Here is a 15,467-nt window from a genome sequence, read left to right on the forward strand (position 1 = left end):
GAGAGACTTACATGAACTGATGCTGAATGAAATGAGCAGGACCAGGAGATCGTTGTATACTTCAACAACAATACTATATGATGATCAATTCTGATGGATGTGACCATTTTCAACAATGAGATGAACCAAATTACTTCCAATAGAGCAGTAATGAACTGAACCAGCTACACCCAGCAAAAGAATTCTAGGAGATGATTATGAACCACTACATAGAATTTCCAATCCCTCTAATTTTGTCCGTCAGCATTTTGGATTTCCTTCACAGGCTAATTGTACACTATTTCGATGTCTGATTCTTTTTGTACAGCAAAACAACTGTTTGGTCATGTATACATATATTGTATTTAATTTATACTCTAACATATTTAACATGTTTTGGTCAACCTGCCATCTGGGGGGGGGGAAGAGGGGAAAAATTAGAACAAAAGGTTTGGCAATTGTCAATGTTGTAAAATTATCCATACATATATCTGGTAAATAAAAACTTAAAAAAAAAATAAAAACAAACAAAAAACGATGCTTTTAGTCTATTAATCCCAAGAATTCTATTTTTTTCTAAAGTACAAATACTTTACCTGAAATGAATCAATATACTAAAAAATATTTCTAAGGAAAGGAAAAAAATATTTATTTTCCTTCAGAGAAAATGAGGTATGAGTTTGGTACATGTTAGGAAAGAAATATTTTAGAAGTCACATCTTCACCTTCAGAAAATCATCACATACAATTCTATGTGATATCCAGTTACAACTGGTTCTCCTTAGATAAAAAGAATTAAAATATTTTTAAAATTCTGATATAGTAAGTTAGGAAGACTTGACTTAGTACATCTCTATCCATCTGCTTTAGGGTAAAGCACAGAACATTCAATTCTATTACAAATGTTTCATGTTTTCTTTCCCAAAAAATTATTCTAATTGGTTTTAATTTCTCAGCCTAATTTCAGATAGTCTGTTTTTGAATTTACCAATAGAAACCTTATATATTCTACTTCTTTAAAGTAAGTTTCACTTATCTCTACAGCTCCTTTTCCTACCCCATATATTATATAAATATCATGTTTTACAGAAATTCCTGTTTCTCTCTCTCTCTCTCTCTCTTTATTACAAATCATTGAGTCCATGAATATGCTGTCTTAAAGTAGGTGGGGACATCTGTCAGGGATTAGTTCCCTGTCAGAAAGTAAGTTCCCTTCTCAATACTTTATTTACATGAACATCATTCTGGTTCAGGCCCTGTTAAGCTCCATATGGGATTATTCCAATATAAAATAATTTACTAATTGGTTTCCTTGGTTCAAATTTCAATCCTGTCTAATTTATCAAGCTCAGCTCTTCTAAACAATAATTACAAAACAATAGTTCTCCTTGAGTCAGTTCTCCTTAGCAGTACATAGCAATGTTGCTTCTGAGGTCAGATTCAAAGGAAATTTCTCTTAAGTTCTAAACTCAGTTCTAGCCCAATTAGTATCTTTTTTGATAAGATTAATAACCTTTACTTCAAACCTATATGGCAATATATACTTGTATTTTAGTCATCAAAGTTTTAAGAATCAAGGTTTCCCAAAAATTACCATCAAAATTCTCCTATTAGTCATATGCTATTCATTCAGCCAATAAATATTTTATAAAGCATCTCCTAAGTACCAGTCTTTATGCAAGTTTGTGAAAGAAGGCAAAAAAAAAAGTCCCTCTTCTCAAGGAGATCACTATCTAATGTGTGAGATAATATAAAATTAACTATGTACAAAATATATAGCTTGTTTATACTTATTTATTTTTATGCTGGCTCTCCCATTAAACCTTGAAAACAGGAACTATTTTAAATTAATATTTATCTTTTACCTACCTATCTTTTTTGTGCACATACTGTGCACACAAAATGTGCACGTGATAGGCACTTAATAAATGTTTACTGACTGATTGATTTTGAAATGTCTACTAGGCAACTGGAAGTGTGAAACTGATGGGCATAACCAAGATGGTGGCATTGAGGAAGCATTATAGATGAGTTCTCCCACATTCCCTCAAAGAACTTAAAAAATAACACCTCACTTTTTCCCTTTTGGTCCAATTTTTCTTGCACATCAAGGTAAATATGGAAATATGTTTAAAAGGTTTGTACATGTCTAACCTATATCAGACTGTTGCTGCCTTGGATAGGGGGGAGGAAAGGAAAAAAATTTTGGAAAACAAAATCTTACAAAAATGAATGCTGAAAACTATCTACACATGTATTTGGAAAAATAAAATACTATTGAGAAAAAAAAATCAGAAATCAAGGGGATTCCCCATCAATTAAGGAATGGTTAAACAAGCCAGGGTATATGATTGTAATGGAATATTATTGTATTATAAGAAATAACAAGGACAATTTCAAAAAAACCTGGAAAGACTTACATAAACTGATACATAGTGCAGTGAACAGAATCAGGAGAATACATAGTAATTGCAATATTGTTTGATGAAGAACTGTGAATGACTTAATTATTCTCAGCAGTACAATGATCCAAGACAATTCCAAACGACTAAAAATAAAGTTTTTTTTTTTTAATGAAAAAATGACGTGATCTGTCCCCAGAGAAATAAATCATATTGTTTGAATACAGACTTCATGGTGTGTGTGTGTATGTATATGTATATACACACACATATACATATACATATGTATATATAGTGTTGCCTTCTGAACCCATTCCTGATGTTGAATAGGTTTTCAGAACTATGAGACCTCTTCTTCCCTCTTATGCCTCTGTGTCTATTCTTCCTCTGTACCTCAATTCCATAACTTAATTACTATTTTTACCTATTTCCTTTTGAGTTTACCCTACTGTTGATATAAATCTTAAACATAAAATATACATTTCCCATGTTAAAAAAAAACAACCCATAAACAGTTTGTCCACATTTAAACGGTTAGTCCGTGTTGAATTCCTTAAAATTGTTAAATTTGAAGTATATGTTAAATTTTCTTTTAGTTTTGGGTTTGGTTGATAGAAAGTCCTAAAAATCTGCAAGTTTGTTGAATGTCTGTTTTTTTTCTGTTTGAAAATTATAGATAATTCTGCTGGTTCTCAAAATTTTAAATAAGAATGTTTAAAATAAAATGATACACCAAATTAAATTCTGGGATGACAACCAACAAGAGATCAAAGTGAGATATTTTTCCTGCTTAAGACAGAAACTGGTAGGAGAGATCTGTGATATTTAGATAGGAACTGTCCCAGAACAATATCATCAGCTCTGGACACTGAAGGCAGTTATGACAGTAGCAGCAGCAGATTTGGGAGTAGCTCGGAGATGAAAGGGGATTCAATAACTGGTTAGAAAGAAAATTACAGGGTGTCCCTATGCTGGCATTGGACATAAGATTGGTCACTGTTCGGCCAATATCCAGTTGTTTTGGATTGTGGTACCAAGGAAAAGAGGAATATGTATAGTTGCAAGGGAACTAGGACTCTTCCTGGGTAAGGACCAGAGCACAGTTCAGGAGAATAATGATTACACCTCTCAGTAAGAAATACAATTTTGAAAGCACTGAAAACTTACTGTGGAAACAGTAGTTCAAAAAATCCTGAAGTCTGGCCTCCCTCCCAATTTACCTTATCATCCAAATTTAACAAAGCCAACTTTAACATAAACTCAGAAAAAGACAGATGTAAAAACAACTACAAGTCTATAAGAAAAACATATGCAAATTGGATACAATCTCAAGAGGAATTGTAGAAGAGCTGAAGAAAGAGATAAAAGTGATAATGAAGTAAGAAAGAGAAGAGATCCTGTAGTATAAAGGCAGATTGAATAGGGGTGGGGAAATTACTCTAAGGAGAAGATGGGTAAGCCAAGTTGTGGCTATCTTTTTCTGAAGTTTTCACATGATGAGGATCTCATAGGATCCTTGCCTCAACTCCATCCCACCTTCACCATATGGGAGCATTGTTGGTTTTTGAGATAGCAAAGGACTATAGATGTCCCAGTAAAACAAGATGAATTAAAAGACCAAATACTATGCTGCAGGAAATAATGCATAATATTACCTAGCCATATTAGCAACGAAGGTCAAAATAAAATAGAGAGAAATTGCAAATTTTAAGCTTCAAAATTTCTATCAAACAACCAGTATAGTAGGCAGCTGAGAGAATGAATCAACTATCTAGAAAAATAAATTTAAATAGCTAGAAAGTAACTTCCTCTAGGAGAAATAAAAAAAAGACTAGAATATGATGTTTCAAAAAGTAAAGGAAATAAGACTGAAAATTAAATAATATATATCACAAAGTTGAGATTAATTACTAAAAAAACTGGCTATTCAGTAAAATGTAAAAATCTAACTGAATTAAAAAAAGATAATTATATAGTAAATGCAGGAGGCTGTAATGTGTCTTTTTCAAAGCTAACAAAACAAAAACATAAGAAAAAAGCTGGACAAATTGATGAAAAAATTTCATTTTTAAAGAAATGTCTATATTTCTCAGCATTATACGAAATAAAAAAATCTATATGTTTGGATACAAAGAAGTAAAAATGTAAAAAGGTAGAAATATGAAACATTATTTAACAACAGTAGCTAACAAAAGGAATGTAGGAAATAAGATCAAAATTACATTATTAAAGATACTATGCATAGTAAAAATAGTAACCCCTAATGTTTACACTTATAAACACACACATACTAAAAGACATAGCATTTAAGCATTTAAAGGAAAAGATTAAGAAACAATGTTTTGAAAGAAAATAGAAAAAATAAATAAATATGCTAATAGTATAGATCAGATACCATTTTTGTTAGTCTTTTCACTTTGTGGTCCATACATACATGCATAATGACACACTCATCTAAGGAAGAATGTGATGGGTACCCAAGAGAGGGCCAGTTGATATGTCTAAGAAAAATTAAAGAAAGGAGTGAATACTTTTAGATAAGGCAATGAGGAAAAATCCACAAGGAGTTCATATAAAAACACATGTAATATGTGGATAAGTCAAACTGTTGTTCAACAAAGACATTAGCTGTCATGTGAGGGAGAAAAAATGAAGATAGAAATAAATAATCTCTCTGATTCTTGTGAAGGAGAAAAAGTGAAGGTAGAAATAAATAAGCTCTCTGATTCTTAGAACCTAAGTGACCTTGGGCAAGTCACTTAAATTCCCTGGGTCTCAGTTTCCTCATCTGTAAAATAAAAAGGGGAGATGAGGGGCTTTTGAAGACTTCTCAGTATAAACCTATGATCCTATGTTTTTTCAAGGTGGACCAGTCCTTGTTCTTGCTGCAAATGATTTTACAAAATTCTTCAAAAATATGTTGGGTAGAGAGATAGAAAATAAGCTGTTCTTTGATCTTTTGTGTGAAAAACACATATTTATATGTATCATAGATTATGCAAATACTGTTGTCTAATAGTCCCTTCCCTTCTCCTGAGTTTTTGTTATATATGGCAACCACTTTGTAATTGAATTATAAATATTTCCTGAAAATTGTATGTTTGATTTGCAAATTTTTAACTCCAGCAGAGCAAAATCTCCTAAATATCTCAGTGCTTTAGGTGACCAGTATATCAACACTTTAAATAGAAATAGTAAAATAATAACAGTTGCTAACAACATCAAAAAACCCTCTTTTATCTGTGTAGAAAAAAATGAACTTCCTAGTATACTACAAAGAGATAATTAGATGACCTTTTAATAAATTAAAACCACTGTGTAACATTAAATGATGGATGGCTACCCATTAACTTCTCTTCCTTTCTTTTTTTTTTTTGCTGAGGCAATTGAGGGTCAATTGCCCAGGATCAAACAGCTTGGAAGTATTAAGTGTTTGAAATAGGATTTGAACTCAGGTCCTCTTGATTTCAGGGATGGTGCTCTGGCCAGTGCATTACCTAGCTGCCCCTAACTTCTCTTTTTAAGAGAAAGGCTCTGATTATCAATTTGTTAACAAAGCAACTATATTTTCATTAGAAATTTAACATTTTTTGTTTTTGTTATATTGTAGTCAGTGTACTGATACTATACTCTTTCTCACTTTCCCTTTCCTCTTGTATTCCTCTAGTCTGGGAATGTGTGCTTACAAATTATAGAAGGAAGCCAGAAAACATGGAATTTCTTCATGGTTCCAGATAATTTAAAGTGTAATGAATATGGAAGAACACAATACCAATTTTCTAGCACTGGGGAAAAAATATCTATTTCGTTAATGTTTACTAATGCCAGAACAGAAAAAGACAAAAACAAAACAAACAAACAAACAAAAAAAACTATGGCATATGTTTCAATTGTCTATTGAGAGGAAGAAGATTTTCTTACAAGCTACTCACCAGCATCAAGGCTACCAGTAGCTGCAGTCCAGCCCATGACTGGGGGGATGGCTCCAACAAGGGCTCCCACCCATGTGTTGGCAATACTAATCCTTTTCATAGGTGTATAGCAGCACGTGTACAAGAAAATGTTAAAAGCACCCAGAATTCCTGTGAGTGGATTTACTCCCCAACTTAGGAGTGCAATTCCTGGAAGAGCACAGCATGTAGCAAAAGATACAGCTAACAGAGGACTGTAAAAGAGTAAAGAATAAAATATTAAATTGTTAGTCATATTGCTTAGAAACTAAAATTTTATAAAAAATGAATAATCTATCCTTCAAGTTAAACTTAATCCTTTTTCCACACAAGATATTGGTTTGATCTCTTACATACTATAGGAAGTAGCAGCCTTGAGGGTAGAGCAAAGATAGTAAAGTGAATTCAGAATTTTTGCTGAGTACCTCTACAACAACTTAAAAGAAATGCATTACACCAAATTCTAGACAGGAAAATCAACAATAAGTCACACTGAATCCTTTGTCTAGGCCAGGAAAACTTGTGATTTGTGGACAATTGGGGTAGAGGAACTATGGTGTAACATAAGCAGTATTAGCTGTGAAGTAGCAGCAGTGGGAACAGCCTACTGTCTAGGAATGGTAAGAGGACTGAACATTTAGCCAGAAAGAGATCCAATGGGATCTTTGTACTAGCACTGGGAGTAGGATTTGGAACCATTTGGCAACTCTATTGTCCATAATCCTGTACTGTGCTGAAGTTCTGGAGCAGAAAGAGTTGCAGGAACCAGTAAGAAGGAGCACTTACATGCACAGACCAATAGGACAGTAATAAAAACCTCTTTCCATTTCATACTACTTTAGAAGCAATAAAAATTTAGAGGTATCCACTGAGTTATAATAGAAATAAGAACTCATAAAAGACAGAAGCTTATGCCAAATATCCACCCTAACCCTCAGAGATGATCAATACCCAATTCAAAATGAAGTCCAAAGTAAAAAAAAAAAAAAAAAAAAAAAAAAGCGCTAGAAAGAAGAGTAAATGAAAAAAGAACTCAAGTATAAAAAGTTACTATGTTGATAAGGAATTATCAGACACAAACTTGGAGTTGAAAACATCTACAAGTAAAAGCTCAAAGAAAAATACAGTTTGGGCAGAAACCCAATAAGAATTTCAAGAAGAGCAAAAGAAAGGGATAAAAAGTATCTCTTCACCCACTCTACCCCCGCAATTTTATCAAATAAGAAGAGTGCAAAAAGAAAAAAAGAGAGAGAATTAATAGTTTGGTAAGAGGCTCAAAAAATACTGAAGAAAATAACACCTTAAAAATCATAACTGACAAAATGGCAAAAAGGTACAAAATCTCACTAAAGAAAATAGTTCCATAAAAATCATAATTTATCATGTAGAAGCTAAATGTCCATGAGATATCAAGAAACAATAAAACAAAGTCAAAAGAATGGGGAAAAAAAAGAAATATGAAATATCTCTTAGGAAAAACAATTGACTTGGAGATTTAAGAATTATTTAGACAACCTAAGAGCAACAACAACAACAATAATAATAAAGGGAGCCTAGACAACATATTTCAAGTAATTATAAAAGAAAACCATTTAGCTATCTTGTGACAATAGAACAAAAGAAATAGAAAGAACCCACTTCCTGAAAGTCACCTCTTAAAAGAATTCCAAATGAAAACTCTCAGAAATATAATAGCAAAATTCCTCCAGGTAAAGGAGAAAATATTGAAAGCAGTCAAAAAGAAAGAAGTAATCATGGAGCCATAGCCAAGATCATGTTATTCTGAAAAGGCCAAGGAGCTAGAAGTACAACTAATAATAACCTATCCAGCACAACTGAGCATAATCCTACAAGGGAAAATATTGCTATTTCATGAAGTAGAGGACATGCAAGCATTCATAATAAAAAAACAAAATGATTAGAAAATCTGATATTCAAACATAAGACTCAAAAGAAGCAGAAAAAAGGTAAATAGGAATAAGAAATTATAAAGGTTTTAACAAGGTTAAACTGCTTCATTCTAAAGTGAAAATATGATACATGTAATCCCTAAGAACATTATTATTATAAGCAAAGTTAGAAGACATTCTTAGATAGAAGGAATGAGATGATTTCAATAGAGAATGAGATGGTAAGAAAGAGGGATGCAAGAGGAGAAATAAGAAGTGAAAGAAGGGGGAGAAACTACCTTACATAAAAGAAGCATGCAAAGAAAAGTTTTTACAATGCAGAAACAGGATTGAAGAGGAAAGTAAAGAACTCTTGAACTCTACTCTCATATGAACTAATTCAAAAAGGAAGAATGCACACAAATATCCACAGCTGAGTATAGAAATTAATCTTAAGGATAAATAAAAAAGGAAAGAAGGGGTAGTGGTCAGAAGCAAAGGAGACTTCTGAGGAAGAAAACCAACCAAAAAAAGAGAAGAAGAAATTGCTTTTCAAAATAACTGAAGACAAGGAACTGGAAAGCGAGTGAATGCCCATCAATATGAGAATAGCCAAATAAATTGTGGTATATGAATGTGAGGGAATATTATTGTTCTATTAGAAACGATCAGCAGGATAATTTCAGAAAGGCCTGGAGAGACTTACATGAACTGATACTAAGTGAAGTGAGTAGAACCAAGAGAGTATTGTACACAATAATAACAAGATTATATGAAGATCAGCTGTGACAGACTTGGCTCTTTTCAACAATGTAGTGATTCAGGCCAATTCCAAAAGACTTGTGATAGAGAGAGCCAATTGTATGCACAAAGAGGACTATGGAGATTGAATGTGGATCATAACATAGCATTTTCACCTTTTTGATTGTTGTTTGCTTGATTTTTTTTCTTTCTAAAATTTTTTTCCTCTTTTTGATCTCATTTTTCTTGGCAGCATGGTAAATGTGGAAATATGTATAGAAGAATTGTATGTTAAACCTATAATGGATTACTTGCAGTCTAGGGAAAGGGAGGGAGAAAAATTTGGAACATAAGATTTTGCAAGGGTGAATGTTTTTAACATTCTTTGCATATATTTTTAAAATAAAAAGCTATTATTAAGAGAAATAACTTAAGACATTATAAAGTACTCTGAAGTCTCCCACCAAGACATACATGAAAACTATTTGAACACAATTACCAAAAAAAACTCTTTAGAAACATAAATCTATACTCACTGATAGCTTGTTCAATTTCTTTTTCTAATATAGGGTAATTTAAAATTTTGAGTTCCAAATTTTCTCCCTCCCTTCCCAGATCTCTCCTTAAGATTTCAAGCAGATATAATTACATATATACGGTTATGAAAAATTATTTCCATATTAACATGTTACAAAAGAAAACACAGGTAAAAAAAGAAAAGAAAAAAGTAAACAAGCATTTTTCAATCTACATTCATATTCCACGTTTTTTTTCTAGAGATGGATAGTATTTTTCATCATTAAGTCCTTTGGAATTGTCTTGGATCACTGTGTTGCTGAGAACACCTAAGTTATTCAGTTAATCATCATTGTAATATTGATATTAGTGTATATACAATGCTCTAGTTCTGCTCACTTCATTTGGCATCAATTTATGTTTTCTGCCCATCATTTCTTAGAGCACAAAAATATTCCAACAAAACCAAATATTACAACTTGTTCAGTTGTAATACTTGATGGGCATGTCCTCAATTTCCAATTCTTCGTCAACAACAATAACAAAAAACTGCTATAAATATTTCTGTGTAAATTAGTCCTTTCCCCTTTTTCTTTGATCCCTATGGGAAACAAACCTAGTTGTAGCATTGCTGGGCCAAAGAGTATGCACAGTTTTATAACCCTTTTGGTATAGTTCCAAACTGTTTTCTAACATGGTTAATTTACAACTCTAACAACAATGTCATCAGTATCTCAATTTTCCCACTTTGCCCCAACATTTGTTATTACCTTATTCTGTTATATTTTCCAATATGATAGGTATGTGGTAATATCTCAATTGTTTTACTTTGCATTTCTCTAATCAAGAGCAATTTAGAGCATTTTGTGATAACTATAATTTTGATTAGTTTGTCTGAAAACTGCCTATTATATCCTTTGACCATTTATCAACAGAAGAATAATATTCTAATAAATTTGATTTAGTTCTCTATACATTTGAGATATGAAACTTTTATCAGAAAAAATTGCTACAAAACCCTCCCTATTCCCTTTCCTAGTTTTCTGCTTCCCTTCCAACCTTGGTTGCATTTGATTTGTTTGTACAAAACTTTTTAAATTTCATGTAATAAAAATTATCTATTTTGTATTCTGTAATGCTCTTTACCTGTTGTTTCGTCATAAAATCTTCCCTTATCCATAGATCTGACAGATATAATATCCTATGACCTCCTTTTCTCCCCCTTCCCCTAGACAGAAAGTAACTCACTATATGTTAAATATGTCCAATTCTTTTATCCACAATTATCATGTAGCACAAGAAAAATCAGATCAAAAAGAAAAAAAGAGAGAAAGAAAAAAAAATCAAGCAAACAACAACAAAAAATGTGATCCACTTTCAGTTTCCACAGTCATCTTTTTGGCTACATATGGCACTCTCCATCACAAGTCTATTGCCTTGAATTCCTTCATTGTTGAAAAGAGCCACATCCAATGGCTAATAGTTTTAGATAGATACTACTTATCATTTTAAGGAAAGTTCCATTCTTCCCTCTCCCCCAACTGCAGCTTTATAGTGTTTTTGTTTTTTTTTAATTTATTTATTTTCTGAGGCTGGGGTTAAGTGACTTGCCCAGGGTCACACAGCTAGGAAGTGTTAAGTGTCTGAGACCAGATTTGAACTCGGGTCCTCATGAATTCAGGGCTAGTGCTCTATCCACTGTGCCACCTAGCTGCCCCCCCCCTTTTTTTTTAAAGTAGGACTGAATGTCATAATTTGACAAAAGCTTTTCAGCATCTACTTTTTACTTCACTGTCCTCTGAAGATGAACCCTGGTCTTGCCTATTCCCATAAGTTCCTGTGGTTAGGTTCTTTCTTCTTTGCTGGTTCATTTTTTAAAAATGAGAAATATTAGTATAAGCACCTCTAATTATGGGGTGGAGATGGTGCCTCTAGCTTCATTTTAGTCTCTCTCCCTCCTTTAATTGCCAAACCAAGAACTCTACCCTCCTGCAAGTGGACAGCCAGCAGTGTCCCCTGCTCCCTTGGCTCTGCACTTGGTTTTCTGGTTCATTCTGGCCCAGGACCATGCCTCTGAAGCACAGCTGGGCCTGGCATTCCTAATCAGCTGAGGTTCCCTCAGTCTTCTTGGACTCAGACCCCAGACTTCCCATGCAATCTGGGAGGTTAAAATTTCTTTTTGGTTCCTGCTGAGCTCCAGCCAAACCCAACTAGTCCTAGCGTTCCCACTTGGTGTTTCTGCAGGGCTAGTCTGAAGGTGTTTGCACTTTACACTAGTTAATCCCTGACTTGGGGTCTTTCTTCTGGTCTTCTTGACTAGGACCTTGAGAACCCCTGTTCAGATCTAACTCTTCTTGATTTTTCATCAGTATATGTTCACCCTGGGGTGCAAATTTATTGTATTTATGGAAGAAATTTAGAGGTTTCTGGAAATTTACTGCTCTACTCCACCATTTTCCCAGAATCCTTCTGCCCATAGTTATGTCATAAAAGGAATCAGATAAGCCTCTTTCTTTGCCTATTTTTCAAAATAGTTTATATAATATTGGAATTAATTATTCTTTAAATGTTTAGTAGAATGAGCTCTCTAAGAAAAAATTCCCAGGGCTAATTCATGATTTGATATTGATGGTTTGTTCAATTTCTTTTTTTAAGATAAGGCTATTCAAATATTCTATTTCCTTTACCTTTCTTCCTTCTTTCCCCCAAAAATGTTTCTAGGTTTTGTTTTTTTTAAGTTCAATGGTTTTCTTACTTTCAGTTTTATTAATCTCTCCTTACCATATTTTGCTAAAATATATCATATATAATTATGAGTATTAAATATTTTATGCATCAAATGGCATAGTACACGAATTCTTAAATAGGGGCTAAAGTCTTCCTAGCACTGGAAAGAGGGAAGGAGGGTCTAAGGTGTGAGGATGGGTTGTATCATTAAGCTGTGTAGAGTGTCCTCGGGTCTGCTAGGTCCTAAAATCACCTCACTATTGGTAATATGGGAGGATAGGAAGGGGTGATGAATGAGTTCAGTCAATTAACTAGAATGAGTAGAAACAAATGTTTGAAAACAAACTCTGAAGGACTTAAAAACTGTGATTGATGAAATGGCCATCCATGACTTCAGAAGACAGATGGCATATTATACAATAATCTCTCTCTTAAAATCAAACTAACTAAGGGATAACCTATTTTATCAGGTTTTCTTAACAAAGAACTGAGTTTATGTATAAATTCAATTTTTTTCTTTAAAAATATTTTATTGATGCTCTTTTTAAAAAAAACAACATTGTCACTGACTACCAACTGCTTAGCCTTATAACTAATAAGGAAAAAACAAAATAAACCAAAAATATCATGCTTTCTTGTTGGTAAAGGACATTTACAGATGAAATAATTCATTCTGCTTTCTTCCTTTGGATCATCTTCTCTCCTTCAAACAATACAGATTTAAAGTAGCCCTTTTTATTGCTTTTGGAATTCACAACAATCTTAGTTCATTCTGAGCTTTTTAAGGGCCATTCCACTTTTTAGATTCCTCTTTGTTAACTATTTTTGTAGTCAGATATTTTCCATATATATCTATTAAAACTATGTTAGACAATGTGTGTGTATACATAAAATACACATATTTAAATTTTTGTAAACAATTCTCTTTTTCTCTTATTGCCCCCCTCCCCAAATGAACAACAATAATCATTGACACTACCAAAATACTCAAAATATATATAATTCAGCAAAACAAGTTAGCACTTGGATACAGCCAAAAATATGTGCCTCATTCAGTATTATAAATTCATCACCTCTCTGGTGATACAATTTTTCTTTAGTCCTCTGAAATTGTGGTTTATGATTGCATTAAGTAGAAATGTAATGTCTTTCAAAGTTGTTTTTCTCTATGATGTTTTCACTGTGTAAATTGTCCTCTTAATTCTGCTCATTTTGTTCTATAGCAGATCATAAAGATCTTTGCATTTTGTTCAGAAGCTGGCATTAAGGGATACAAATGGGGAGTCTACATCCTCAACTGCTATCTAAGCAATGGCAAGAGATCTAGAAGAAACCCTCCAACACAAAGCCTGGATCTTTTGTGCAAGAGTCATACAGGTTATATAAGAGTGCATCGATAAATTGCTATCTTTGCCACTGGATGGAAGACCCTCACAGATGAGATAATAGATTCACTGAAATATACAAATTCTCACTCTAATCTAAACCAAGTTTGTTTGTTTTCTTTTTTCTTTTTCCCTTACTATGTGAACATAACAAGAAAGAGAACTTTTCTTTCTCCCAACTGTCCACTTAGTTAATTCATATTAATTCATATTCCTAACATAAACATATGTTGATTTAATTTGCTGATGGCTATGTGAAAACACTGAAGTACATTAGGTATTGTTTTTTATTTTAGTTTTTATTTTGGTAACGATATCAGTTTCACTTTATTTTATTTTATTTTCCCCTGAGGCTGGGGTTAAGTGACTTGCCCAGGGTCACATAGCTAGGAAGTGTTAAGTGTCTGAGACCAGATTTGAACTCGGGTCCTCCTGAATTCAAGGCTGGTGCTCTATCCACTGCGCCACCTAGCTGCCCCTCAGTTTCACTTTAAAGTTTAAATGATCTGAACTGATGTTAAGTGAAATAAGCAGAACCAGGAATTCACTGTACATGGCAACAACAAGATTTTAAGATGATCAATTCTGATGGACGTGGCTCTCTTCAACAATGAAATGATTCAGACCAGTTCCAATGATCTTGTAATGAAGAGAGCCATCTACACTCAGAGAAAGGACTGTGGGAACTGAGTATGATTTACAATATAGCATTTTAGCTCTTTTTGCTGTTGTTTGCTTGCATTTTCTTTTCTCATTTTTTTTTTCCGGTTTGATTTAGAACTTCTGCAGCAAGATTGTATAAATATGTATGCATATGTTGGATTTAATTATATAATATATATTATACATAAAATATATAATTTCATGTAATTAATTATAATTGGATTTATTTCTACCATGTTTGCCATCTAGGGGAGGGAATGGAGGAAGGGAGGGAAAATTGGAACACAAGGTTTTCAAAAGGCTAATGTTGAAGAATTATCCATAGATATATTATGAAAAATAAAAAGCTTAACAAAGAAAAAAAAAGTTTAAATGATCATTCTCAGTATTAGCCAGTGTCATTTAGTGCCAGATAGACAACTGGAGGATAATTCCTTTTTTAAAAAATATACTTGACATTTTATTTTTACCTTAGTTACATATAAAAACAATTATTAACTTTTAAAATTGTGAGTTTCAAATTTTCTCTCTTCCACCTTCTCCTTTCCCTCATGTAGAAGGCAAGGAATATAATTTGTATATATACATTAAAACATCTTTCCATATTGGTAATGCTGTAAGAGAAAACAGACTCTCTTATCCCCCCATACACACCAAAAAAAAAAAAAAAAAAAAAGCCAAAATAAAGTTTAAAAAAAGTATGCTTTGTTTTGCATTCAGACTGCATTGGTTCTTTTTCTGGAGATGGATAGCATTTTTCATCAAATTCTCAATTTAATGATATTAACTGGTTTTAACTTTTAATAGGTTCATATTTTTGCCACTGCTCAGTACTCATAAGTTACAAGGTCTATGTTAAAGCTTTTTTTTAATATGAATATACAGAATAATTGCTATTACTCCAAAATAATCATAAAATTGAAAACAGATTTTAATTATATTTTTATTTTAAAATTATTTTTAAAATGTTATTTTATTTATATTTTAATTACATTTTCCTAAGACTTAATCAGCTAGACTAATATTCCCTTTCATAATTCCTTCCCCTTGTAAACTTCACACTCCTCCCAAAAAAACTTACCTAAAGATTAAGTTTCCGTCTTGTATTTCTCTCCATTTTTGTAACCTTATCTATTATTCACTTTCCAGAGAAATTAGATTAACCTAACCCTCAGACCTGAAGACAGCTCCTATCACCTAAGTATCCTAGTCTCA

The 15,467-nt window shown here is 32.7% G+C and overlaps 1 protein-coding gene across 3 annotated transcripts in view; it reads right to left on the bottom strand.

The window, feature by feature from the left end:
- The window catches only part of COX10 (cytochrome c oxidase assembly factor heme A:farnesyltransferase COX10), a 76,324-nt gene that overhangs the window by 17,041 nt on the left and 43,816 nt on the right, over positions 1-15,467 (bottom strand). For all 3 annotated transcript variants that reach the window (XM_074312020.1, XM_074312021.1, XM_074312022.1), the window contains one exon: positions 6,314-6,546. In XM_074312020.1, the coding sequence (XP_074168121.1) occupies positions 6,314-6,546 (233 nt within the window). The remainder of the gene's footprint in view (positions 1-6,313; positions 6,547-15,467) is intronic.

Source organism: Sminthopsis crassicaudata, chromosome 4 (assembly GCF_048593235.1).
Source record: "Sminthopsis crassicaudata isolate SCR6 chromosome 4, ASM4859323v1, whole genome shotgun sequence".
Taxonomy (NCBI): Eukaryota; Metazoa; Chordata; class Mammalia; order Dasyuromorphia; family Dasyuridae; genus Sminthopsis; species Sminthopsis crassicaudata.